The 24,263-nt window shown below is 67.8% G+C and overlaps 1 protein-coding gene across 8 annotated transcripts in view; it reads right to left on the bottom strand.

Moving 5' to 3' along the window:
* Pip5k1c (phosphatidylinositol-4-phosphate 5-kinase type 1 gamma) overlaps positions 1 to 24,263 on the bottom strand; it is a 35,693-nt gene that overhangs the window by 7,941 nt on the left and 3,489 nt on the right. For 6 of the 8 annotated variants that reach the window (XR_006851623.2, XR_006851626.2, XM_046444129.2 and 3 more), the window contains exons 2-14: positions 9,680 to 9,711; positions 8,224 to 8,316; positions 7,335 to 7,465; positions 6,427 to 6,544; positions 5,966 to 6,118; positions 4,972 to 5,271; positions 4,066 to 4,271; positions 3,208 to 3,291; positions 3,021 to 3,069; positions 1,554 to 1,638; positions 823 to 984; positions 242 to 380; positions 70 to 102 (exon numbers count right to left, since the gene is read on the bottom strand). Coding sequence is in view for 4 of the 8 variants with exons in the window: in XM_046444129.2 (XP_046300085.1) it covers positions 70 to 102; positions 242 to 380; positions 823 to 984; positions 1,554 to 1,638; positions 3,021 to 3,069; positions 3,208 to 3,291; positions 4,066 to 4,271; positions 4,972 to 5,271; positions 5,966 to 6,118; positions 6,427 to 6,544; positions 7,335 to 7,465; positions 8,224 to 8,316; positions 9,680 to 9,711 (1,585 nt within the window). In the remaining 4 variants the exon portion in view is untranslated. Of the gene's footprint in view, positions 1 to 69; positions 103 to 241; positions 381 to 822; positions 985 to 1,553; positions 1,639 to 3,020; positions 3,070 to 3,207; positions 3,292 to 4,065; positions 4,272 to 4,971; positions 5,272 to 5,965; positions 6,119 to 6,426; positions 6,545 to 7,334; positions 7,466 to 8,223; positions 8,317 to 9,679; positions 9,712 to 23,660; positions 23,704 to 24,263 lie in introns of those variants that run through there. The other 2 variants (XR_009226768.1, XR_006851625.2) reach the window with 2 other exon arrangements.

The raw sequence follows: 24,263 nt of genomic DNA, 5'->3' as shown, positions 1-24,263 counted from the left end.
AGAGCGGGCAAAGGTCGCTGGCATCGGAGTGGGTTGCTGGGGCACCAGGGTACGGGGCTGGGGGCTCACCGGCCATCCTGTCCAGAGGACTGCGTGCGCCGCCTGCAGAGAGACCGCAGCAGGTGAGGGGGCTGAGTTTGGCCTTCAGAGCTCGGGTTGGGGACCGCCCCGCCCCGCCCCTGCACCATGGCCCCACCCATCCACAGGGAGCCCCGCCCCCAGGGCAGGATGCCACGCCCACCTGTACCGAGGCTGCTCCGATGACTCTGAGGGGGACCGCTCAGGGATGGAGAGGGAGGTGGATGACAGGGTTGTGGCGATGGAGGCTGTGGTGGCCTCCTCAAAAGAGGGTGGCGTGCAAGGCAGGAGGTCAGGCCGGCCTGTGGGAAAAGGCGGTGGGCACCTCGAGGAGCTGCTGCCCCACCCTCGTGGCCAGTGGAGCGCACCTCCTGCTTGGGCACACCGCCGCGCGTCCCCACCTCCCACCTCCATCTCCCGACCTGGCCTCTGGCCGGATACGGTGGAACAGCCCCCGCAGCTTGCAAGAGGCAGGAAGCCGGGGGCAGCTGCCCAAGGCCCAGTGGTGCCACGGCTCTGGCTGCCGCCCCCCTCCCCCCCCCCCCCCCCCCCCCCGGGGCTCTGTGCCCTGCCCCTCCCTGCCTGGAATCCTTGAGGTGGGGACTGCAGGGAGGGACGGAACAGCAGGCCCTGCCCCATGGAGTGCTTCCTCTGGTGACAGGCTCCCGTGTCTGCCATATGTCTGCCCTCCATAGACCCCGGGGTTGGGAGACGGAACCAGCCCTGCCCCAGCCGGGCAGTCACCTTCATCCTCCAGCGTGGGGTAGCTGCGGGCGCCCCGCAGGTCATACTGCCCGTCCTCCCGCTCACTGGGGATCTGGCTGGCGGAGAAGGCGGCACTGGGCCCCAGGGGCTTCACGGCCAGCAAGGCACCTCGGCCCTTCTTGGAAGGTGAGGACTTGAGGGCTGGGAGGGAGGGATGGAGGGAGGGAGGGCACCTGTGCTGGGAGCCACTGCCCACGGCACGACAGTGTCCATTCCTCGGCACCAGCTGCCCCAGGATCCCTGCCTGGCCTCCAGTCTGACCTGCCTCTGCCTGCCTGTCCCTCCAGGCCAGGGACGCTCCTCCACAGGAGGTGCCAGGGAGGCTGGGTACCTCCTGCTGAACCCACTCTGCTTCTCTCAGACTCCTGGGGACCCAGCACCAGGACTGTCCCCTGGGGTGGGGGCCACAAAGAGCACAGCAGCTGCTGCAATCAGCTGAGCCACAGCAGGGCTCTACCCCAGTCCCCACTGTCGGGGGCGGGGCCTCGGGGAGCCTTCACTCCCCACCCAGCCCGATGTGCCCGATGTGCCCAAGGTGGGTTTCAGCCTCTGGGCCAGTGGCCTCCAGGACAGCAGTGAACAGGGACTTAGCCCCTGGGCTTTGAAGGAGGTCCCTGGCCTGGGGCAGGTCAAAGGGCTTTGTGGTCACTGTCCCCCTTCCCAGCCCCGCTCTCCTCAGAGTCCCTCCCCCAGGGGTGCAGGCAGCTCACAGGAGTTCTTCCGAAAGACGGTGTTGCTCATGAACTTGAAGAAGCGCTCTGCGTAGAAGCTGGGGCGGTGGACGGACACCGTGTCCTGGGAGGGAAGCGCACCCCGGGGTCAGGTTTCCCGTGAGACACTGGGGCAAGGGGCACTCTCCTTAAAATGTGCCGTGGCTTTCAGAGAGGGGATCCCAGGAACAGGGAGCAGCTCCCGCGGGAAACGGTGGCAGGGAAGGGGGTCCCCCGTTGCAGACAGAGGTCCGACATGGTGAGGCAGCACCCAGAGACCTGCGGGACCCGGAAACGGGGGCGGGGCCTGGCCGACGCCTGCTTGGCAGATATCGCCCCACGCACAGGTGTCTCTGGCTGTTTTTGTGCCCAGTCGCAGAGTGGTGCAGCTGTGGACCAGCTGTGGTCCTCGGTACTGGGCAGACCACAGGGCCATGGCCACAGCACACAGCAGGTTACAGCAGGCAGGGAGCCTGGCACACGGTTGGTCCCCAGCACCCTTCTCAAACTTGGCAGGGCACCAGTCTTGGGTGGGGAGGGGCCATCCTGCAGCCAGAGGGTGAGAAACAGTGTCCCCGCCCCCACCCAATCTGGGCCAGCAGCTTCCCAGCCACAAATGTCCCCATGGCTGTGATGTGACATGGCCTACAGCCTCCCTGGCTGAGGTGGCATGGGATCACATCCCTGGGATGGGATCACGTCCCGGCCCTGGGGCACGAGCCAGTGCTGTGAAGCCCCCTGGCCCTGCCCAGCCCCGGTGCCCTTCCTCTGGCTGCAGTGAGGATGTGGCCCACCTGGGCCTGGGGACAAGGACAGTGCCAGGGGTGTGGAGCAGCAGCAGAGGGAAGACCTGGCTGGCCGAGCAGGACCAGATGGCTTGACCCATCAGGGACAGGCGACCCAGCCGGCGAGGCTCACGACACCCACAGCCCTGCTGCTGTGCCACGCCCTGCCACCCTGACCTGCTTGGTGCGTGTTCTGGAAGTTTCTGCTTCTGGATGCTTCCAGCATTCCTCTGGGCATTCAACTGGGCAGACTGCCTACGCTGGTCAGAACTGCCTGAGCGGGGGGCTGCAGGAGGAGTCCGCCACCCACAAGACCGCAGTGCGTCTCAGTCCTCAAGGACACTGGAGCTGCCGCTTGCGGGGCAGACGGGGTCTCAGGCCCCGCGCACTTGCCCCGGTGCACTTCATGTGACAACCCGACCGGTGCGCACGGGAAGACGCGTGTGGGACGGTGGGGATCAGAGCAGAGCCATGCTGCCCTCGGCCCCCAGAGCAGGACTCCGCACACCAGACTGGCCGGACACTGACTTATGGATCAGCTGTCCCGAGGACCCCTTCCTGCTCAGTGTGGGTCCTGCGGTCCCCTCCCTGGGTGGCTGCCTGTGCTTCTCCTGACCTAGGCCTAGGGGATGGTCAGGGCTTTCGTGTGCTGATGGGCAAAAAGCAGCAGCAAGCAACGCACCCCATCGTGAACCAGGGCCTTCCAGGTGTGCTCCAGCTTCTTGATGAACCTGCAGGAGAGGGACGGGCAGGTCAGCCTCCAGGAGGGCCCCCAGCCTCCCTCAGGATCCCCCAGGCTGTCCCCCCAGCCTCCCTCAGGGCCCCCCAGGCTCTTCCTCCCAGGGCTCCGGAGGCGGGTGGCCGGGCACCTGTAGGACTGCAGGATGTCGATGATGCCCACGTGCAGCAGCAGCCGCTCCCCGCGGCCATTCACGGCAGGGATGCCGCCCATCCTGGTGGGGGGGCGCACAGTCAATGGCAGGGTTGGCCTTCTGCTCCCACATGGCAGCTGGGGTGGGGCCCAGCATAGGACACCCATCCCGCAGCGCCTGGGTGGCCCCCAGGGTCCTGCTCCAACTCCACACTGGGAGTGGGGTGCTGCCCAGGTCCTGGGCTCGAGGCGCAGGCTGGGCACAGGCACATGCACCCCACACTCTGCGGCCGCGTTAGTCTACGCTCGGCCACACCCGCGCCCTGCGGGGTGCAGTTAGTGAGGTCACGTGGGTGAGCTGCCCCAAAGCTGCCACAGCCCCAGGCCCCAGGCAGCCCAAGGGCTGTCACGCAGGTCACCCCAGGCAGACTCAGCTCACCTGCTCCCTGCCGGCCCCGCAGACCCTAAAACGCCAAGACACGGGCTCAGGGTGCAGCTGTGCCGGGCTGTGCACCTGCAGCCGCCCAGCTGGCCCAGACTGCTGCCAAGTTCCCACCACGGCGGTGGCCTAGGGCTGTGCCCGCCCCAGGGCATCGTGCCTGGTCGCATCTTGGCCCTGGCCCCAGCCAGCTGCCTCCACCTGTCACCTAGAGTGCCCCTGTCACTGAGTTCCAGGGCCCAGAACCATGGCATGTCACTTCCCTAATGCCCCAGAGGTGGGCACCATATCCCATGCCACCGGCAAGGTGTCTCTGGATGCTCTGTCCACACATGGGCACCGTCACCACCCTCCCATGGGCACCAGTGCAGACGAGGACCAGATGGAGGGGACAGCGCTGGCCTGCACACCACCTACGTGTCATCGGTCTCGATGGCCTCGCCGCGGGCAGCCCCGCCCTGGATGGACTCCATGGCTGTGGAGTACAGCGCCTTCTGGCCCACGGGCCGCTTCTCGTCCGTGCTGCCCTGGGCGCCCTCGGCCTGCCGCTCCCGCTCCTGCTGGTCGATGTTGTGCACGCCGAGCAGCAGGCTGTAATCCATGATCTTGAAGCTCTCCAGCACCTGGCAGGGACAGGGTGCTGGACCGGCCGGACGCAGGCCCAGTAGGGACCCCAGCCACCCGAGGCCTATCGTCCCCCCAGGGACAAGGGGTCGGCCCAGGCCCGGGCAACAGTCCTGTGCCCAGGTGAGGGCGAGCTCGCTCTGGAGTGGGAAGCCGGGCCAGGGACGCCCAGGACGTGGGGACGGCAGGGAGGACGCCCAGGACGTGGGGACAGCGGGGAGCCGGGCCACGGACGCCCAGGACGTGGGGACAGCGGGGACCTGGGCCAGGGATGCCCAGGACGTGGGGATGGCGGGGAGCCGCCAGGCTCCGGAGGGTCTGGCTGCATTCTGGGAGGGGTCTGGGAGCCGGGTGTGGTCAGTCAGGCTGGGACCACAACCCAGGCTCGCTCCTGAAGGCCGGGGCCTCCGCTCCTCGGCTCTGAGGAGGAGGCGGCCTGGGGTGCCGGGGCGCCTGGCCAAGGCCACAGGACACAGCAGGAGCCACGTGCGGCTCTTTCCACTGACAGCCTGTGCAGGCTCCGTAGGGTGCGGGCTCGCCACCTGGACACTGCAGCCCGCGGTGCATGCAGCACGCCCCATCTGATGGGCAGGGGACCAGAGGGCTCCTGGCGGGCAGCCTGGGCTTATGGCCAGGGCACCCTGATGCGGGGCCCGGGGCCCTGCGGGGATGAGCTGGCGGTGGACGGGGCAGCCTCACCAAGCAGTCCCGCTGCAGCGTCTTGACCAGGGCGCTGAAGGTGTCAGTGTCCAGCAGCAGCCCCTCGGGCATGTCCTGCATGAAGTCCAGGTCCTTGTAGGTGGGCGCGCTCTTCTCCTTCTCCTTCCTGCTGGCCCGCCGCTTGTATGTGGAGCCCTTGAGGTCGAACTTGAGGTGCATCTTGACCACGCGCGGCAGCACGTTGTTCATGACCACCACGCGGATGTTCTTGCCCCCCGACTGCACGCAGTACAGCCCGTAGAACTTGGGCAGCAGCGTCCGCGGGTTCTGGTTCAGGTTCTGCCAGACGAGGGTGGTGGCGGCATCAGCGGAGCCTCTGAACCACTGCCTCCCGCAGCCCCCGGGTCCCAGGAGAGGGCCCTCGTCGTGAAGCCCCTGGCCGGGCCCCGGGCCTGTCCCACCAGGCCTGGCTCTCGAGGCAAAAACAAACTGGTCCTTCACAGTCCGAGGTGGTGACCCCGCTGAGGAGAGCCCAGCGCTCCCCTGAGCGTCCCAACAGAGGAGGACCCAGCAGGGCACCGAGCACAGGCTGGACCGAGCGGCCAGGGCAGTCCCCGTGCCCGGCACTGGGCTCCGCAGGGGAGGGGACGCCCACCCTGCACCCGCATCTGGGGCCATGGCTCCATCCTGCCCTCTCCCACCCAGGGGCCGAGCCCTTTCTGTGTGAGTCATGAGGGGCCGAGAGGCAGATGGAGCCCACCCCACACCCACCCAACAGCTGTTCCTTGGTGAGGCACCGGCTGGAGGCTGTCCCCTCCCCCTGCCTGAGTCACCATCGCTTGGCCCTGGGGGGCAGCCCAGAGACACTGTTGCTCAGGGACAGGATTTCTGGGACCCAGGACTCCTGGGGGCTGGGGGCAAGTGGCAGCAAGTGTCCTCCCTGCCCCTGCCTGGGGACAGCCAGTGGGGCCTGCAGCTGCAGGTGAAGGGGCCTCAGGGGCGGGGCGGGGCGGGGGCTACGCAGGCCGCGCACCATGTAGTAGCCGGGCAGCAGCTTCTGCAGGAACTCGGCCTCCTTGTGCATGACAGTCTTGATGATGAACTCGTCGTCACTGGTGACGTAGAACAGGGAGCCGCTGGCGCCCGGGTTGGACAGCTCAATGAGTGGCTCGTTGCACAGGGAGTACTGCAAGACAGGGACACCGCTGGCCTCCTCCGGCGGAGGGAGGCGCCCAGAGAGGGCGGCGCACAGCCCTGCGAGGCACAGGCCGGGACCTGTTCCCAGGCTTGCTGCAGCTGAGCGGTGCGTCAGCTCTGCCCGAGGGGCCGGGGCCCACGTGGGCACGGCAGCCGGGCCACGAGACCAGGGTCCACAATGTCTGTCCGCTGGCAGACGGTCCCACGTGGTGAGCTCGGGCGTCCTTCCTGGCAGGCTCTAGCTGGACGGCCCCGGCCCACCTGCGGCTGGCCAGGCCCTGGGCGGCTCCCACTCACCAAGTAGTCGTCAGGCCGGATCCCAAAGAGCTCCCGGAAGTAGCGGAAGGCCACGGGCGCGTAGGTCTTGAACCGGAAGTCCTGGAAGTGGTGGGCGGGGGTGAGGTTGCTGCCTTCACTGTAGAGAGGGACGCAGGGGACTGTGAGGGCCGGTGGCTTTCGGGGCGCCTTTCCCCACATGTCCGAACACCCAATCCTGCCAGTGCCACAGGGCTCCTGCTGGGACAGAGTCGCTGTGGCCAGTCTCAGGCTGCCCCCTCCTCATTAGCCATGGAGCCCACCATGCTCCTGAGCATGTGGCTGCCAGGATGGGTAAGGCCACACCACCCCCCGTCTCTTGCAGCTGGGCATGGCCATGTGACTACTTGGCCAGGGGGACAGGAGGGGAGCACAGAAGGATGTGTGCCATTTACTGATGGGCCCTTTTCCTCTTGTCCCTCCTGCTGCTGGAATGCAGACATGATGGCAGGAGCTTGGGCAGCCACCCAGAAATTGCTGTTTACAGAAACCACACGTGGAGGATGGCAGGGCACAGCGACTACAAGGAGCCCATGGCCTCCAACGCCATGGAACCTCCTGACCAGCCCCAGGGATGGCCTACAGGCACCTTTAGGTGGAAGAGAATCAGGCTTCCACTTTTCCTTATTTGTGGTGCTGGGGCTGGACCCACGGCCTTGCGCATGCCAGGCGAGGCTCTGCCGGGCCTCCCGAGCACCACCATCCTAGCTTAAAAAGCCACCGCGCCAGGCCCGTGGTCCAGCAGCAGCCGCATCCTGGCTACGGGCGGGCCGCACTCAAGGCCGCGGGATGCCCAGAGAGCCTGCTGCTGTCTTGGGGGTGGGGGCATCGAGTCAGGGCCGCATCTGAGTGCCAGGAGAGCCCCAGGCCCCGGCCCCGGGCCAGCCCACCTGGGGAAGAAGATGCTCTCCACCACGTAGAAGTCCTGCATGAGCACATCCCGCTCGGGCTTGGAGCTCAGGTTGCCCACGGTGTAGCCGATGCCCAGCTGGATGGCCCCCTTCAGGGTGGAGGAGGTGGTCTGCGGAGACACAGTGCATCGAGACTCTGCTGCCGGCTGGGGTCCAGGGAGCCCGACGCCAGCCCAGGCTGTCCTGGCTCCGCGGGGCTCCCTCCACGGCCACAGGTTAGTGCCGGATGGAGCCCAGGCCTGCACAGAGCCAGGCAGGCGCCGGCCCCTGCCCCCCAGAGCCACCCCAGCCCGCCTGCCCTGGCGCTCTCCTGTCTTGCACTGGTGGGCTGGACCCAGGGTCCACCGCTGAGCCACACGCAGCCCTGTCCCGTTCTGACGCAGGGTCTGGCCAAGTCACTGAGGCCGGGCTCCCGCCTGCCATCTCCTCCGTGCTACCTGCCCAGTTGCTGGGACGACAGGCAGGGCCACTGCGCCCCACCAGGACTGCCTCAGGGCACGGCTTAGTGATGCCCGGCTGCGTGTCCTCTGTGGCTCTGACGGCAGGTGGGCAGTGCCAACTGTGGGCCTCGGGTTCCCTCCTGGGCTGCCATGTGCCAGCCAAGGCCACACAGGGAGCGGCACATGGCTCGTCACTCTGTGTCCCCTGCAGTCCAAGCCCAGTCACCCCTGGTCCAGACCCACACGCCCGTCCCAGGTCTGCAGGTCACCTGACAGGACAGCGCACACAGGGCCTCCCTCAGGCCCAGCCGTTCCCAGGGCCGCACCCTGGTACCACACCCACACCTGACCCGTGTGCCAGAGTGGACACAGACGGCCTTGGGCACTGCATGTCCCCAGCCAGCCCACCACAAAGAGTAGGAACGAACCTTCTTGTAGGTGGTCTCTCCAGATGCGTCTACGCCTCGATGACCCAGCTTCTTCCCGTGGCCAGGGCCGGGCTGTCCTGTCACTGATGGGGCCTGGGGACAACGAAACAGGAGTTGAGTGGACGAGGCGGCCTGTGCTCTGCAAGCCCTGGCGAGGGGCCTGTTACTGTGCCTATGGGAGCCCGGGCCCAGGCCAGGTGGGGCCTGGGGACACGGTGGGCTCCAGGCAGAGCAGGAGGCCCGTCCAGGGGCCCACAGTGCCCAGCTCTGGACACTGCAAGTGCTCACACCAGCATCAGGGCCTGGGGCCGCTGGAGGCAAGCTGGCAGGTCGGGCAGCCCCGGGGGACGGGGACGGGGAGGTCTTGGGCGGCACTGCCCGGCCCCTGGCGGCTCCAGGCCGGGAGCTCCTGCTTCAGGAGAGCCGCGTATCACGGGGCAGCGCCTCTGGAGCAGGCCCCGCGTGGGGAGCAGGCCGGGCTGTACAGGCTTGCGGGGCCAGGGCTGTCCCAGCAGGTGGGCACGAGGCACTGACCCCTCAGGACTCCCTGCTGTTCTGGGGAGCCTGCAGGGACACAGCCAGCGGGGAGGAGGGGCAGAGACGGGTCATGGCCTCTCTGGCCATCACTGACCTCGAACCAGTGCCGATCCTGTGCCACTCAGGGAGCCCGTCCACCTCTACCTGGTCCTCGGGTGCCTGGCCTCCACCCAGCCCTGCTCAGCGGGTTCTCCCTGCTGGCCACCAGGGGGCGGCTCTCCAGGGATGGACACCCGAGTCCCCAGGGCACTGTGCCCACACCATGTCACTCCTCCAGATGGCCCTACTGGCCCTGGAGGTGCCCAGGGGCCACACCCAAAGTCGAACGTGTAGCAGGGGACCCTGGCCAGGTGGAAGAGCTCCCCCTGCCCCCGGGGGGTTGTCAGGGACCAAGGGCCGGAGAGCGGGGCGGCCCAGGTGGACACACGGTGGCCACATGGGCTCTGCTGCCCAGCTGTCAGGGCAGCACCTGGGCCTCCTGGGAAGTAGGCCTGGCTCTCCCTGCTGCCCAGGACACGGCTTCCCGACACTGACAGCGTAGATGGAGGTAGTTGGACCGCTGGCTGAAATCCAGGACACTTGGGAGGCTCCAGGAGGGGACAGAGGGGTGGGCAGCTGGGGCAGGGCGCAAAGGGACAGACACTGGGGAGGACGACTCCCGCGGGCCTCCCCAGGACTCGTGGCAGCGCCCAGACCAAGATGCAGCTCAGGGGGTCCAGGCCCGGCCTCGGCCGCCTTGCTCAGCCTGGCAGACCCTCCTGGCCACCTGCGGGGCGCGTCCCTGCTCCACACTGCAGGGCAGACGCGGGATCACTGCCCACAGTCTGTGCTCACCTGCCTGCCACGGCGCCCGGCCTGGACAGTGAGCCTCCCCAGGACCACGGCCCCGCCCTGCCTCTTCACCCCCAGGAGAACTCACCTCGGACGAGCCCGACTTCTTGTGCGCCGAGCCTGAGGGGAGAAGAGCGCCATTCAGCCTGCAGATGCCCCGCCATTTTGCCACTGTACCAGGAGCCACCCCCTGTCCCCAGTCATCCCACACTGTCACCAGGACCCCTCCCTGGCCATCCCATCATCAAGAATTGCCCCCAAGCCATTCCACTGTCAGCAGGAGCCCCCGCCAGGCTGACCCTTGCTGGGCTCCTGGACCCTAGAAGACCCACAGGGGCCAACGTCAGGGAGACGCAAGCCGCGGGCCGTGTGCAGGCCATGAGGACTGGACCGTCACCCTGGACTGGGGGCTGGGGTCCCAGAGCAGGTGAGAGGTGGCACAGGCTGGGAGACTGTCAGCCTCGGGCAGCATGGGGACCTGGCTGCACTGGTGTCACCCTGGTCGTGTGGGGCCTATGCACACACCTGACCCACCACTGCTGAGACGCTGGGTCCCGGGTGTCACAGGGAAATCAAGTGACAGAAGGGAGCTCAGCCCACAGCCAGGTCCCCAGGGCCAGGACAGCAGTCGGGGAGCTGTGGTCAGTGGGAACTGGCCGGGCCCCTGGGCTGAGCACAGACAGCCCCTGCAGGCAGAAGGGAGCGGGCACAGGAAGGGCCAGGGACCTCCATCCTGCCCTGTTCCCTGGCAGCCTCTGGCTGCAGAGGAGGCCACCCTGGCCAGTCTGTGCCCCAGGGCAAGGCACTCCGGGCAGGAGGGGGTGCGGGAGTGCCACCAGGCAGTGTCCGCCAGGGCTCAGGGCGGAGGGGCTGCAGGACCAGAAGGTGGCGCCTTCACCCTGAGGCACCGGCTAGCCGCTGCGGGTGGAACCCAGGGCCCGGCGCACAGGCCACGGACCACAACCTGGCCTGGACTCCTCCAAGGACACTCGAGTGGACCTCCCAACTCTCCCTTCTGAGAAGAGGAGACTGATGGTCAAGGAGGCGAGAGGATCTGACCAGGACCAAGTGCTGGGACAGGCCTCAAGTAGACACAGCCCCTCCCCGAAGCCCTCCGGGGAGCAGGCACACTCTTCCCACTGGGGCGATGACCACCTGTGGGGAGGCGGGACCAGGGCACGAGGAGTGGGCTTCAGCCCCAGGCCCTCCCAACTCATCAAGGCCTGGCAGGCGGGCAGCGTGGAGAACAGAGGAGGGGCCTGGGCCTGGGGTGTGGGACTGACCTGCCCAGGGTCCTGAAGGAGGAGGGACACTGGGGACACAGGTCAGCGCTGCCCTGCTGGCCCTCTTGGGCTGGCCTGTCCCTGCAGAGCCTCCAACCCTTGCACACCTGTTTCCACACCCAGAGTGACCCTGGTCATGTGCGTCCTCAGCCGGTCAGTGCCCTGCCCTGGCTGGGCACACAGAAGGCCCGCCGTGCACCCTGCCCTTGCTGGCCACAGCCCCGTATGTGTCAAAGGGGACCTGACAGGGTCGGTGGGGGCACGGTTCTGTCCGGGCGGTGCCGGGGGGCAGGGCAGGCTCTGCGAGCCTCGACAGGGACCCTGACGCTGGCCTGGGGGTCCCGTGAGCATGGGCAGCTGGCAGGCTCTGCGCGGCCTGGGCACACCAGGGCTCCGCGTCCTGTGCCCCAGGAACCCCCAGAAGGTGACCGTGCTGGGAATGGGGTCAGCAGCTATGACCAGCTGGAAGAAGCTGTGCCGGGTGGCCCACGACCGTCCCCAGGGAGAAGTGACAGACGCAGATGCTCATGGAGGACGACACAGGAAGGCGGAGGCAGGACGGTGACGCACGAGGAACACACTCAATGCCACCGTCCGACGTCAGGAGGGACCTGGGCAGGTTCCCGCTCTGACCCCTGAGGGCCGGCCCTGCCCACAGCTCGGGGCTAGCCTTCCGGCCTCCAGAACCGAGAGAAGGGACTCCCGCTGTCCTGACGCCCGTCTGTGGTCACCCGTACGGCATCCCCGGGGCCCAGTCCTGCCCCGGGCACCACCAAGCGGTGCAGGTGGCAGTGTTGGTGGGGCACGGCCCAGAGCCGGGTGGGGCCACGAGGGGTTCAGCTACAGCGTAAATGGCCGCAAGTGAGGGGCCGCCGGGCCACGCAGACGTCCAGGCTGGGGGAGGCCAGGGCTAGAGCTCGGCCCCCCGTGGGCACCCCTCTGAGGAAGCCACACAGCAGACTGCCCTCCTGGCTGAGGGACATCCCTGGGAGGTGGCCACCCCAAGCTGGTGCTGGCGGAAGGTGCTGAGGGGACAGGGTGCTCAGCAGGCAGCTCACCGCACAATTCCCAAGGGCCTCTGGGCACGGGAGGAAGGCAGAGGGCAGGATGCCGCGGGCTGCGGTGGGGTGAGGGCCACCGGGGCCTCTGGGCCAGCCCAGCCTGGGCTCTGCACCGCCACCTCCCAACACAGAGGGGCCACAGCCCTGGGAGGAGACGCAGGGAGCCCAGCACCCCCACGCCTGGCAGAGGTGCCAGCCGCAGCACGGCCCGACCGCCCGAGGACAGCCCTGGCCGAGGGCCCAGGGTGACGGGGACCAGGAGGTCCAGGAAGGCCGCGGCGGGCAGGGCCGAGGGGCAGAGAAGACTGGGGGGCAGCGGCGCAGCTTGGGGCACTGTCCTGCGGGGCTCCTCCCAGCCCCCCAGCTGTTTCTGAGGAAATCAAGTTTTAAAAGTAGTCGCAGAAGCTACAGGCGGCTGTGCCCACGTGGGGCTGGGCTATGGCGTCCCCCCAGGACAGCTAGGCTTGGGCTGAAGATTGGTCCCCTTCCTCCTGGGCTCCCCACCTGAGGGCCAGCGAGGACCCTGTGCCGCCCAGCCCTGACCCCCTGCTCCGCCCTGTCCACCAGGAGCACTGGCGCCAGGGCTGACCAGGCCTGCAGGGGACCGCCAGCCACCCCACCTCCTGCCGGATGGGCACGAGGCCCTCTTGCCTCAGTCTCTCCTGACCCTCTCAACCTCTGCCTGGCCTTGGCCTCCGTCCTGCCATCCCCCTGCCCCGTCCCACGGCCCCTTCCTGGTTCCCCGGCTGGTCTGACCGTTGACTGACTGACGGATGAACAGATGTCGCCTCTTGGCACAGCAGGCCTCAGCTGGAACCTGAGGCCGAGAGCAGCGGGATGGGCCACCTCCCGGCACCCCAGGGAGGCCGGCCAGGTCGGCAGGGCCAGGGTGAGCTCGTCATTGGACCCAGGCCCGGGGGGGCCGAGGGGCCTTGAGGGCAGAAGGAAGGGGAGGAGGTGGGCAGGGCACAGGGCCCGCAGGGGGGCTCTGTCAGCGGCCGCGCCCGCCCGGGAGGCCCAGAGCAGGGGGGCAGGAGGTCACTCAGTCCACACCCCCAAGACACCTGCTGATCCCGGCCACAGCCGCAGCTGTGGGGAGCCGGGGCTGGACGGCCGGACAGGGGCAGGGAGACCAGCTCCATGAAAGGGGCGGCCTGCGAGGTGGGCAGGCGCAGCAGGAGGGGACGCCCACCCTGCCCTGGACAAGCCCAGCCAGCCCCTCCAGCTCTGCCCCCCTGCTCCAGCCCACGGCTCCTCCCCGGGCCTCCTTCGGCTGCACCCTCAGCTGCCCTCGGGGATTGCTTCCCTGCTCAGACCTGCTCACAAGTCACCCCAGAGGCCCCACGTCCCCACCTCTCCAAACGGTCCCTCGTCCCCCTCCCTGCCGCCCGGCACACGCCGTGCAGAGGGCTGAGGCTGCCCGAGCAGCAGAAGCAGGTAGGACGGGTGGGGACCCAGGACCCCACGGGCTCAGGGAGCAGGTCACTTCCCCATGTGCTGGGTGACGTGTCCTTTGGCCTCCTGCTCTGGAGACTGCCGGGAGGCCAGGCCAGGCCAGGCAGGGGCTCCGGCACGGGCGAGAGCTGGGGAGGACGACAAGGGCTGCTGGCCACCCGACGGCCCCTGCTGTGACACGGGGAAGGGGGCAGCGAGGAAGGTGTGTGTCCTCAGGGCTCCCTGCGAGGCCATGCGGGCAGAGTGGGCAAAGCCGCACCAGAGCCCCGGCCACCCCTGGGGCACAGGACACATGAGCGAAGCCCCCTTGGAGTTCATGCTCTGCCGACCACGCCGCCAGGCGAGACCCGCAGCAGAACTGCCCGCGGAGCCCACGGGACACCAGCAAGCGAGCAGCAGTTGGCTGGGTCCCCAGGCCCGGGGCCGAGGCAGCGGGACGGTTCTGTGCCCAGAGCTCCCAGAACAAGCCCTGGGCTCAGGGCGCGGCCCAGCCCAGGATCGGCGGGACAGGGCGGGCTGCCTCCAGGGTCAGCCGCAGGGGGACCTTGTGAGAGCAGGCCACAGAGACTCCTCGGCCAGAACACGCCCAGGACTGCAGGGTCTAGAGATGGGAGGGGACAGGCCACTGCCTGTGGGGACGGACTTCCTCCTTTTGGGGTGATGGAATGTTCTGGAGCTAGAGATGGTGGCCGCACGGCACTTGAGTGTGTTACGAACTGAGCTCACACTTGGTGAAGACGAGCTCGCGCTGTGTGGACCCCACCTCGAAAGACAAGTGCGCCCCAGCTGCAAAAGCACCGCCCGAGGCCAGGCGCCACAGACCTCCCCAACACGCACTGTCAGACCCTCGGGCTCCTGTCTCCAGAAGCGGGTGGAGGCAGACTCAGGGCTCCCGGCCTTGGTGAGGTACCTGGTCCCACAGACGGGTGCTTCACCCACCTCCGTGGCAAAGGCCACCTGCACCTCAACCCCCCCCACTGCCAACTGAGACTTTGTGAACGCTAAGAACCAACTGCTGAGGAAGAAACAGAGGTCCACAGTGGCCCAGGAGCTGACACGCCTTGATACACAGCTATGGGTGGCTGGGCCAGGTCCTGCGCCCATGCAGGCCAGGGCGAGCAGAGCTGCCCGCAGTGCACCCAGTGGCCGTGCCTGAGGCCTCGCTCTCCTAAGTGCACCACATGCAGCCGTGTGGGGCCCCCTGGCACGCCAAAGCCTATGCGCTAAGCCAAGGGCCCCCTGGGCACTGCGGACACTGCACAGCTCTCTCCAGGGTGGCGAGCGGGGGCCTACAGGGTGCTGAGCAGCACCCTGACTTCCACCCACTCCAGGCCAGGAGCTCCCGGTAGTGACAACCACACATGGCCCAGTGTCCCTAGGGCGCAGTACCCTGGTGAGACCCACAGCAGGAGCCCCTGCGGCCACAACTTCTGGATGACATGTTCACGATGCCGGTGACGCGGCCCTCCGAAGCCCTGCAGAGTCTGGAGTGCCAGGCCTGCCCCAGCCAGTCCAGGTGGCTGCTGCCCACGGCTCCCTCTCACGTGGGGAACAGCAGCTCGGGGTGGTCCAGGCCCAGACGCTGCTCCGGGGAACCAGCCCCCAGCCAGCGGGGCAGGCCAGAGGCTCAGGCGTTGGCCAAGAGGCCTTGGACCTTGCTGGGCAGCCCCCGCCTGGTCGCCCATGCAGGCCGCCTCCCTCCCCCACCCCCTGCAGTCGGGCACCTGTGGGCCCCAGGCCAGTCACGGCTGGGCTGAGTCACCTCTTCTGACTGTGGCCATGCACAGGACTTTGAAAATACCTGAGCTGCCCACAGCCACAGGTGGAAAACCTCCCGTCCAGAATGGCCCTCAGGAGTTCAAATGGACTCACGTATAAAGACAGCCATGGACATGGGCTGGGCAGCCCTGTGGCAGAGTCGCCTACATGCAGGAGGCCCCGGCTTCCACCCCAGGAGCACAGCGGCCACACGTGCTGGACAGCGGCCAAGAAACTGAAGGAAGGCCGGTATCGGCCCTTCCGTGGAGTGCTGGCCTCCCTGCCCAAGGGCCACCCCAGAGCCGCAGAGCAGAGCAGACCAGGAGCTCAAGAGAGAAGGGGTGGTGCGGAGGGGACGCTGCCCTCACCTGAAACGTATGAAGCCCAAGTCCGGGGAAGCACGCACCGCCACGCGTGGTGCAGGTGCTGGTCAGGGCAAGAGGACAGAGAGAGGAGGAGACTGGGGGGGCAGAGAACCCACAGAACCAACTGACCAGGCCTCGCAGCTGAAGACACGCGAGACGGTGGCCGCAGGCCATGTGACACACCGAGGTCGAGCACAGGTGTGCTGTGAGGAGGACCCAGGCCGGCAGCCCCCACGGGTGTCACAGGTGGCCTTCACCGGCCCAGTGCACAGTCCTCTCTGAGCAGCAGGGACGCATCAGATTCCCCACCTTGAAGGGCACCGAGACCCCAGCAGCTGCTGTCCCCCTCTGGGACACTGAGCAGGCCGGGGCCTGGGCATTTTGTCAAGCAGAAACCAAGGACGTGTGGGTCCTGCTGTTCCCGGGACCCCGGCCCCCAGGCTGAGGGGAGAGGCTGAGAACCCAGCAGCCGGCCGGCGGCTAATGTCCGTCAGCAGTGCTGGCCTGGTGCTGGGCGCTGGAGTGCTGGGCTCCATCCCAGGACCGTGACGGAAAGGGAACGCAGGGCGGAGGGTGGGAGAAGGAAGGGGCCCGCTGGCCCCGCGGGTGGACGCAGGCAGGTGCTGCCGAGCTGCCCACAGCCCCGCTCCCCCAGGGGCCTCTCCAGGAGAGTGTGCTGGAGAGGAGGGGACAGGGCAGGGACCCAGGAGGGGACGGCGAGGCAGGCCGTCTGCAGCTACAGGGGTCAGGATCTGGGAGGAGGTGAAGCTGGCACCTGGGCCCAGGCACACAGTGGGTCCACCACCAAGATGGCTGCTGGGTTCCAAAGGCCTAAGGGAGCCCTGGACGTGGCTGGGTGCTCAGCACTGGGTGCATGGGACATGGCACATGTGCTGTCCCTGCTGGGACTGGTGGGGGGTGGACACCCTGCCTGCTGCCCCCGTGACGGTGGGAGACCAGTGTCCACATACAGCCCGGCCCAGTGTGCTCCCATGCGTTGGACTCGGCGTCCCGCTGCCCCGACCCCTGTGCCCCTCCCTATTCGAGGATGAAGCCTCAGCCAAGGCCAGCACAGCCTGGACGTGGCTCTGCTGCGAGCACCCTCAGGGAGCTCTGGCCTGCACCCCTGCCACGCGGCTGGCCTGGGACACACTGGTCACTCCGCATCCTCAGGCCTGGTCCCAGAGCCCGCCCAGCTCCCGCCATGACCAGCTCCCTGCGCCCACGCTGCACCTGGGCGCCAAGTGCCCACGAGGGGAGTGGACGGGAGAAGGGCAGCCCCTACTCTGCCGCGGCTGCCCCCCATGCAGGGGCCACAGGCACCTCCACCCTCGGGGCCCACAGAGCTCCTCAGGGCTGCTGGAGCGAAGGCCCCCCAGCCGCCGCACCCCCAGCCGCCGCACCCCTGCCCCCCCGCCATCCCCCTGCCCCGCACACTCCTGTGGGCCTGTGGAAGGAAGCCGCTGTCTGCACCCCACCTGCTCTACAGGCCCCTGTGGAGGGCAGCCCTCCGGCCACACCTCCTCAGCCTGTCCCTAGCTGGTCTCAGCCCCACCCTCTCCCTGGGCCAGGAGCCCTGGGAGCAGGTGCGGGCTTGGCCAGCCCGTCCACCCAGGACTGTCCTCCAACGGGGAAACAGGCTGGGAGTGGAAATATCAGGATGTTTTGTCTTGACTTCAACAGAACCAGGGAGCCGCGTGGCACACGCCTGCCATCCCAGCGGCTCGGGAGGCTGAGGCAGGAGGATCATGAGTTCAAAACCAGCCTCAGCAACTTAGCGAGGCCCTAAGCAAGTTGGTGAGACCCTGTGTCTAAATGAAAAACAACAAGGGCTGGGGTGTGGCTCAGGGTGAAGCACCCCTGGGTTCAGTCCCCGGCAAAACAAAGAAAAAGGGGGGGGCCCTCAAGGCCCAGCAAAGCCTCACAACCTGGTCTTTTTTGGCTGTAGGTGGACACCACACCTTAACTTTATTTACTTACGTTTACGTGGTGCTGAGGACGGAACCCAGGGCCTCGCACAGGCGAGGTGAGGCTCTACCGCTGAGCCCAGCCCCAGCCAGCCCCACGACCTCTTTTTACAAATAAAATTCACTGGCCCATGGCCACGCCCTTCCCTCATATCGACCACAAGACCCCCCCCAGCAGTGGTGGGCTGACCTCCACAGGAGACGCCCGCAGACCCTGGCTAACTGAGGAGGCTGGAGCAGCAAGCTTCAGGTCTGGACAGAACCAGGGGCCAGAGGCTGTGGTCACCTGCTCCAGTCCTCCTTGCTGACCTCCCACCAAGGCAGGCACCTGGTGTCATGGGTGTGTTCCACAGAAAGCTCCAGAGCTGCTCAGATCACATGCTCATCTGATCCGATCCCCGGGGATGGCCTGGGTCTCTGCACCCACAATCACTCTGCTCGAGCGTGGGATACAGGCGGGGAAGCCAGGGCCTCCAGCACCTGAGGGGACGCACCGGACAGCTCGAGGTGGGCAGCACTGGGTCTGGGAGACAGCTGCCCACAAGCACCTGCCGGAAGACCACGCCCCTTCCTGGCCGGGAGGGTCCCTGGTCCTCGCTCCGGTCAGGCAGGGTCAGCAGGCCACAGGCCTGAGCCTCCCCAGCAGCAGGAGCCGGGGCGGAGGCTGCTCCCCACACCCGGGCACTGCCCAGGCCCACCCCTGCTGGGGCCCCGGAGCACGGGGGGCTGGGCTGGTGATGGGGGCCGTCCTACACCCAGGACAGAGAGGCCGGAGGCCACAGGAGCACCAACGCCCCACAACTCAGGGCCCCGGCTGGAGGCTCGGGGGCCAGGTGCGTGGCCGCGTCCACCCAGCTCTCAGACCCCACAGGGGAAGCCGCTGCCTCCCGGGAGGACGTGCGGAGCCAGCAGACCAAGGCCAGCCCCGTGCCTCCAGCCCAGGGCCCTGGCTGCGTGATGGCCACTGCTGGACCCAGGCCTGGAAACCGCGGTGACGTGGGTCACTGCTCATAGCCTCGGCCCTCCTGCGCGTGCTGGTCACACAGCAAGAGCCAGCGGACACTCCTGGATCCCGGTGGTGCACGCAGCCTTCCTGGAAGGGAGCCATGGGGCGCGGGCCCGGCAGCACTGCTCCTCACCTCTCCCTGACCGGCTGCCCCGCAGACTGCAGGCCTTGTCCACCCTCCAGACCTGGGACTTCCTGGAGGCCAGGCTGGGCTGAGTTGGACCAGGCTGCTGGGACAGTGCTGGCACCAGGGGAGGCCCTGCCATGGGGTGCCGCCCCGCCCATCCTGGCCCTCGGTCAGGGCCCTTCATGGCCTGGCTCTGCACCGGCCATCCCCACCACAAGAGGCCCCGAGGACACGGGCCAGGCACTCTGCCACTGCAGCTCTGCCTGTGGCCACCTGGCTACAGAGAGGTCTGGACTGCCCCCTCCCGAGGAGGAACCCGAGGGCTGCTCGAGAGGAAGATGGGGGTGAGAGCTGCCAGCCCAGGGGCTGTGGCGGTCAGGACGCAGAGTCACTAGGGACAGAGGTGCACCCGGGGCCCCCAGTGCCCCACCACAGAGCAGGCCTGCCACCCCTCTGCCCGGAGGGCCTCAGGCCACTGTGGCCAACTGGATGAGGCAGAAATGGCACCGTCAGCAAATGTCCCCAGCCTGGGGGACCAGAGGCCGACTGGGTAGCAATGACCCCAACTGCCCTTACAAACACACCCAGAGAGGAACTGCCACTTGCAGGGCCCAGGCCATGAGGCCTGGCGGCTCGCCTGGCGCTGTGGTTGAGGGGCTGGAGGGCAGGCACCTCTCTCTGGCCCTCGCGCCCCCTGGGCCTGGGTCACTACATCTACAGGGATGAGATTCTGCTGCAAGCAGTGACCTGCTCAAAGAAGCCACCAGGCCCCTGGGGATACACAAACGTGAGAATAGGTCACTTGTCGGCCGGGTTGGGGCACTGTCCCAGGTAGCCACAGAAATGACCTCGGGATGCCCGTGGACTTGGATGGGTCCTAGGGGCACTGCTTGGCCAGGTACTGCCTCTGCTCCCCTGGACGCCACGGCAGGCGCAGGCGTGAGTCCACAGTGTCAGCGGAGGGGGCCGAGCAGCTCTCGAGTCCTAGGAGCACCTGACCAGGAACTCCCCACACTGTCAGCCGGAGAGCTGTCCACCTGGCTCCTGCCCCCGCTGGCCGAGGAGGGGCTCGGTGGGGCCGCGGAGGAAGGTGCTGCCGCCACCACACAGGCTCGGTGCTGTGGCAGCTGGCCCTGCGGGTCAGCGGCACAGGGGACAGCCCACGACGGGTCAGCTGATGGACACCAGAGGTGGCAGGTGCAGCAGCCGTGCCTGTCACCCCAGGTGTGCCGGGTCCCCTCCCAGCACCAGGGAGAAGAACACAGACAAGCAGGCCCCAGCCAGCCCGTGACAGCCGCCTGTGCAGGACGGCGTCTCCAGCCAGCGCCGCGGCGGGGGGCTCAGATGGCCGCTCACTGCTTGCCCGGGGTCCAGCGCACTGGGGCCCTGCCCATCTCAGCTTCCACGCTGGCCTGAGCGACAGAGGACGCCAGGGAGGGGGGGGCACGGGCACCACGGCCGGTGAAGGACGCCAGGGCCCCACGGGGCGGCCACGGGCTCTAGACCACCAGGCACCAGGCAGTCCCCAGGGCGCAGGCACCAGCCCCAGGAAGGCTGCTGAGGCCTCACGGGCAGCTCCCCAGCAGCTGGGCAGCCCCCGGGCACTGCCCAGGCAAGTGGAGACCTGCCCAGGGGTCCTGGCAGGCAGGTGGAGCGGGGGGGTGCCCACCCCGACGCCCGCTCTCCAGGGCCTGGAGGGGCCTGGTGTCAGAGCAGGTGTGTGGGACAGCCACACGCCCACAAGAGGGACGCGGGGACCTGCGCGACAGGCCAGACTGAGGGACGACTCCCCTCAAGCTGTCCCGGCAGGAAGGGATCCACAGGGGCCGCCCGGGAGGGGGCGCAGGCCCTGGGGACAGGACGGGTCACACCTCCCTCCCCCCAGCACAGGGCGGGCGGACACGTGCTTCCCCACCGGCTCCAGTGGTAAAAAGGAAGCAGGTCACCAGGCTCCGCTGCCCCCCCATCGGCCCGGGAAGGGCACTGCTGGGCAGGGTCCCAGGGCCTGGGCCTGGCCCCCTCTCGTACCCCTGTCCTCAGCAGAGCAGAGGCAGATGCCCCTCCAGCGGCCCTGGGGTGGGGTGCTCCCGGCACCCCTCCTGGAGCTCGGCTGTCCTCCAGCAGTGCCCGTGGGCAGAGGCCGCTCTTGCTCCTGAGCAGCATGGGTGGCCACAGGGACAGCAGGAGGACCAAAGAGGCTGAGGAGCCATCGGCCCCATTCCCAGTGGACCTGCGCAGGTCCCCAGGAAGCTCACTGCCCGGCTGGCAGCCTGGACGGTGCCGTGGTGCGGGGTCTGAGCAGTCCCCGGGTTCATGCTCCAGAAGCCGGGTCCTCAGTGCGCCCACAGCCCTGGCGGCCGTCCCCAGCACAGAGAGCAAGACAGAGGTGGGGCCTGGCAGGCGGTGGCGAGGGCTGCGAGTATCCCTTCAGCTGGGATCAGTGCACCACGGGGACAAGTCAGCTCCCCGGAGAGCACCACCTCTCAGGAGGCCGGGGCTGTGGCGCCCGCTCGGGAGGCTGAGACAGGAGGATCGCGAGTTCAAAGCCAGCCCAGGCCCCAGCAAGGCGCTAAGCAACTCAGTGGGACCCTGTCTCTAAATAAAATACAAAATAGGGCTGGGACGTGGCTCAGCGGCTGAGTGCCCCTGGGTTCAATCCTCAGTACCACCCCCTGCCCCGCAAAAAAAATAAGAGTCTCAGGAGGCACAAGCAGGAGGATTGCAAGCTCAAGGTCAGCTTTGCAGCTTAGCAGGACACTGTCTCAAAAATAAAGAAATAAAACAAAATGGGCTGGGGATGAAGCTCCCGGTGGCTCCCCTGGGCTCCACCCCAGGACCAAACAAAAGGCCGGGGCGCACGCCTGTCATCCCAGTGATGGGGAGGCTGAGGCAGGAGGATTGTGAATTCGAAACCAGCCTCAGCAAGACCCTGTCTACATAAAAACTAAGAGGGCTGGGATGGGGCTCAGTGGTAGAGGCATCCCGGGTTCAATCCTGGTACCAAAAAAACCAAAATATCCCGGCCTGGACCCCAGACCCTCTGGCTCCATCCTACCCTGGGAGGTCTCTCTGGCTCACACTTCTGCCAGGAGGACACAGGAGGCCATCGCCATGAGGTCCTGCCTGAGGGCAGGCAGGCAGGGCTGCCCCGTCTGCACTCCCAGGCTCCGAGACTCTTCCCTGCGCAGTGCACACGCTGGGCACCGCCACAGGACAGAGTGGCCTGCCAGAGCTGGGCCCCCAGGCTTGGAGCCGGGGCTCAGCCGTCCAGTCCCCAGGCAAGGTGGCCTGCAGGGTGTGGGGTGGCCGCCAGCGCAGGGTGAGGCGGGGCGCTGTGCGGTGCTCTCTGACCCAGCGTCCAGCTCCACACTGTAGCACCTCCCGGAGAAACACACTGCCCTGTCCACGGGCACAGCTGACTCCCCGGGCCTCGCGGAACCCCACACAGCAGTGATGCTGGCTGCTGGGGAGTCCCCGCAGGTGGCCGGTGCTGGCTGCAGCTCTGGCCACTGCCTCCACCGCCTTAAGGCAAGGAAAATCCATGGGCCAGCGACGCGGCTCAGCACAGAGCCCACCGAGCACACGAGGCCTGGGCTCCATCCAGAGCCACGAAAGTGCCACGCAGCACGCGGCACTTCGAAGGGCGTCCGAGCCCCAAGGAGGCAAGGAGAGGGCCAGCTGCCCGGCCGAGAAGGACACAGATGCCCTGCTGCACCAGGACACGGCCCAGACGTGCAGGATTGGAGAACGCAGCCAGGGGACCCTCAGCCACAGTCCAGAGCACGGCCCAGGACAGCAAAGAGCCACCAGGAGCGGCCTGGTCAGCGCAGCCCCTGCAGCTTCCCCAGGACACCCCCGGGAGAGGGGCCACTAGCTCGAGGAGACCTGAGACAACCCCAGCTCAGGGAAGGGCTTCCCGTATCTGACGGCAAACCCAGGAAGCTCCGAGGAAAGTTGGTCACCGTGGACAACCAACACCCGCAAGAGAGGAGGTGGAGTGCACTGCCCATGCTCGGCCACAGATGGCAGGGCGCGCCATATGCAAAGAGCTCCCGGGAATCAACAAGGAGCTGCATGGCTGCAAAGCAGGAAGGGCCACCCGGTGCCCAGAACCCAGGCGGGCCTGTCCCCATGCAGTGACCCTCCTCCCCAGCTCTGAGAGACAGGTCACTGCTGGAGGGGTGAGGGAGCCCTGGCTGCCCGCTCCTGGAGCCGAGGAGACAGGAGCATCAGAAAGGAGAAGATGCCTCCGGGCTCCTCCTCTGATTCCCACTGAACAGACTGGAAGTCACCAGAAGGGACACCAGAAGTCACCACGCACCCCAGGGCTGGCAGCAGCGACAGCAAGCGGCGGGGCCTGGGCAGCTCAAGACAGGACACACCCCTGCCCCTTGATCCCCAGGGTCTAAGGACGTCGATGTCTTGGCCCCGAGCAGGGGCGGCCCTAGGGGGTCGCCAGGGGTCCCCAGCAAACGCAGGAACCAGGTCAGCACCCACCCTGCACCCAGCTGGACCCGACCAGGGCCCGCCTGCCCTGCCCGCTATCCGCTGCTCAGGCCACCAGGCTCTGCTCTTGACAGAGACCATCTGACCCGCCTGGTGACATTCAGCACAGGCCTCTGCTCCGCATCTGCATGTCCACCCCCCAGAGCACAGGGACCTTTCTGGGCTCACTGCACTGGGTCCCCGGAGCATGCTTCGGGGGGCTGATGGCCAGCCGTTGGCCGAGGGCGTCCTCGGGCTCCGCTGGCCTCATTTGGAGAGGAAAAAAGGGAGGCCGCTGCTCAGAGGCCCAGGGCTGGCCAGGACTGAGCGTATGCGCCCCGACACGGCCCTTGGCGCCCCACAAGGGCGCCCCTGCCCTGGCCTTGGGGGTGCCCACAGCAAGCCGCCACCCCAGGGCTCAGCCCCAACCCTCCAGGGCCCTGCTGCCACTGCACCCCTTCCTGCCATGTGGCCAGAGGGAGCCTCTAAGACACAGGCGGTGCCCTCTGGCAGGGCCACTCACTGTCCCCAGAACAGAGCCCCGTTACCTGCCAGGCCCCACCTGGCTGCTGTCCCCACACTGACTTCATCCTGTCCAGGTCACCCTCGTCCTGCCACAGGGCCTTCGCACAGCTGTGCCGCCACCGCCAACTCGGCAGCCGCTTCTTCCTCACGCCGGCAGACCGGCCACCTCCTGCCCTGCCCTCCCGTCACCCCCGTCCCCCTCTTCTCCTGCCCACTGGGTGGTGGCCTACTGGGGCACAGACTGGGTACCTCTGGCCTCGTGGGTCGGGTGTCCGGGTCGCACCTCTCAGCTCAGTTCTGGGGGAGGCTGTACGGGCCCCGCGCGGACAGAGCTTCCCTGGACACGGCGGGGCATCGCTGGCCCTGGCCCCGTCTCCCCCGCTGCCCTCTGCACGCTCAGGGGCAGCGGGGGAGACCCTCTGGCCACAGCTCGTGAAGGAGCTCAGCCGCCCCGGGGGCACTCCCCACCCACACGGGGGGCCTCTCCAAGGGGAGGCCGAGATGCCAGGGCAGAGGGCCTGGGGTCGCGTCACTCGGCCAGGAGGCGGCCAGGGGTGCCTGGGAGCTCTCTGCCCAGGTCAGCCTGGACCCAGGCCTGCGGCCCGCTCCCGGAGGAGGCTCTGAGGGCATCCTGCCCAGG

Source organism: Marmota monax, unplaced genomic scaffold (genome assembly GCF_021218885.2).
Source record: "Marmota monax isolate L192 unplaced genomic scaffold, Marmota_monax_Labrador192_F-V1.1 WCK01_AAM20220418_F8-fsc00102, whole genome shotgun sequence".
Taxonomy (NCBI): domain Eukaryota; kingdom Metazoa; phylum Chordata; class Mammalia; order Rodentia; family Sciuridae; genus Marmota; species Marmota monax.
The sequence above is the reverse complement of the archived record's forward strand: the minus strand, read 5'-3'. Positions and strand labels throughout refer to the sequence as shown.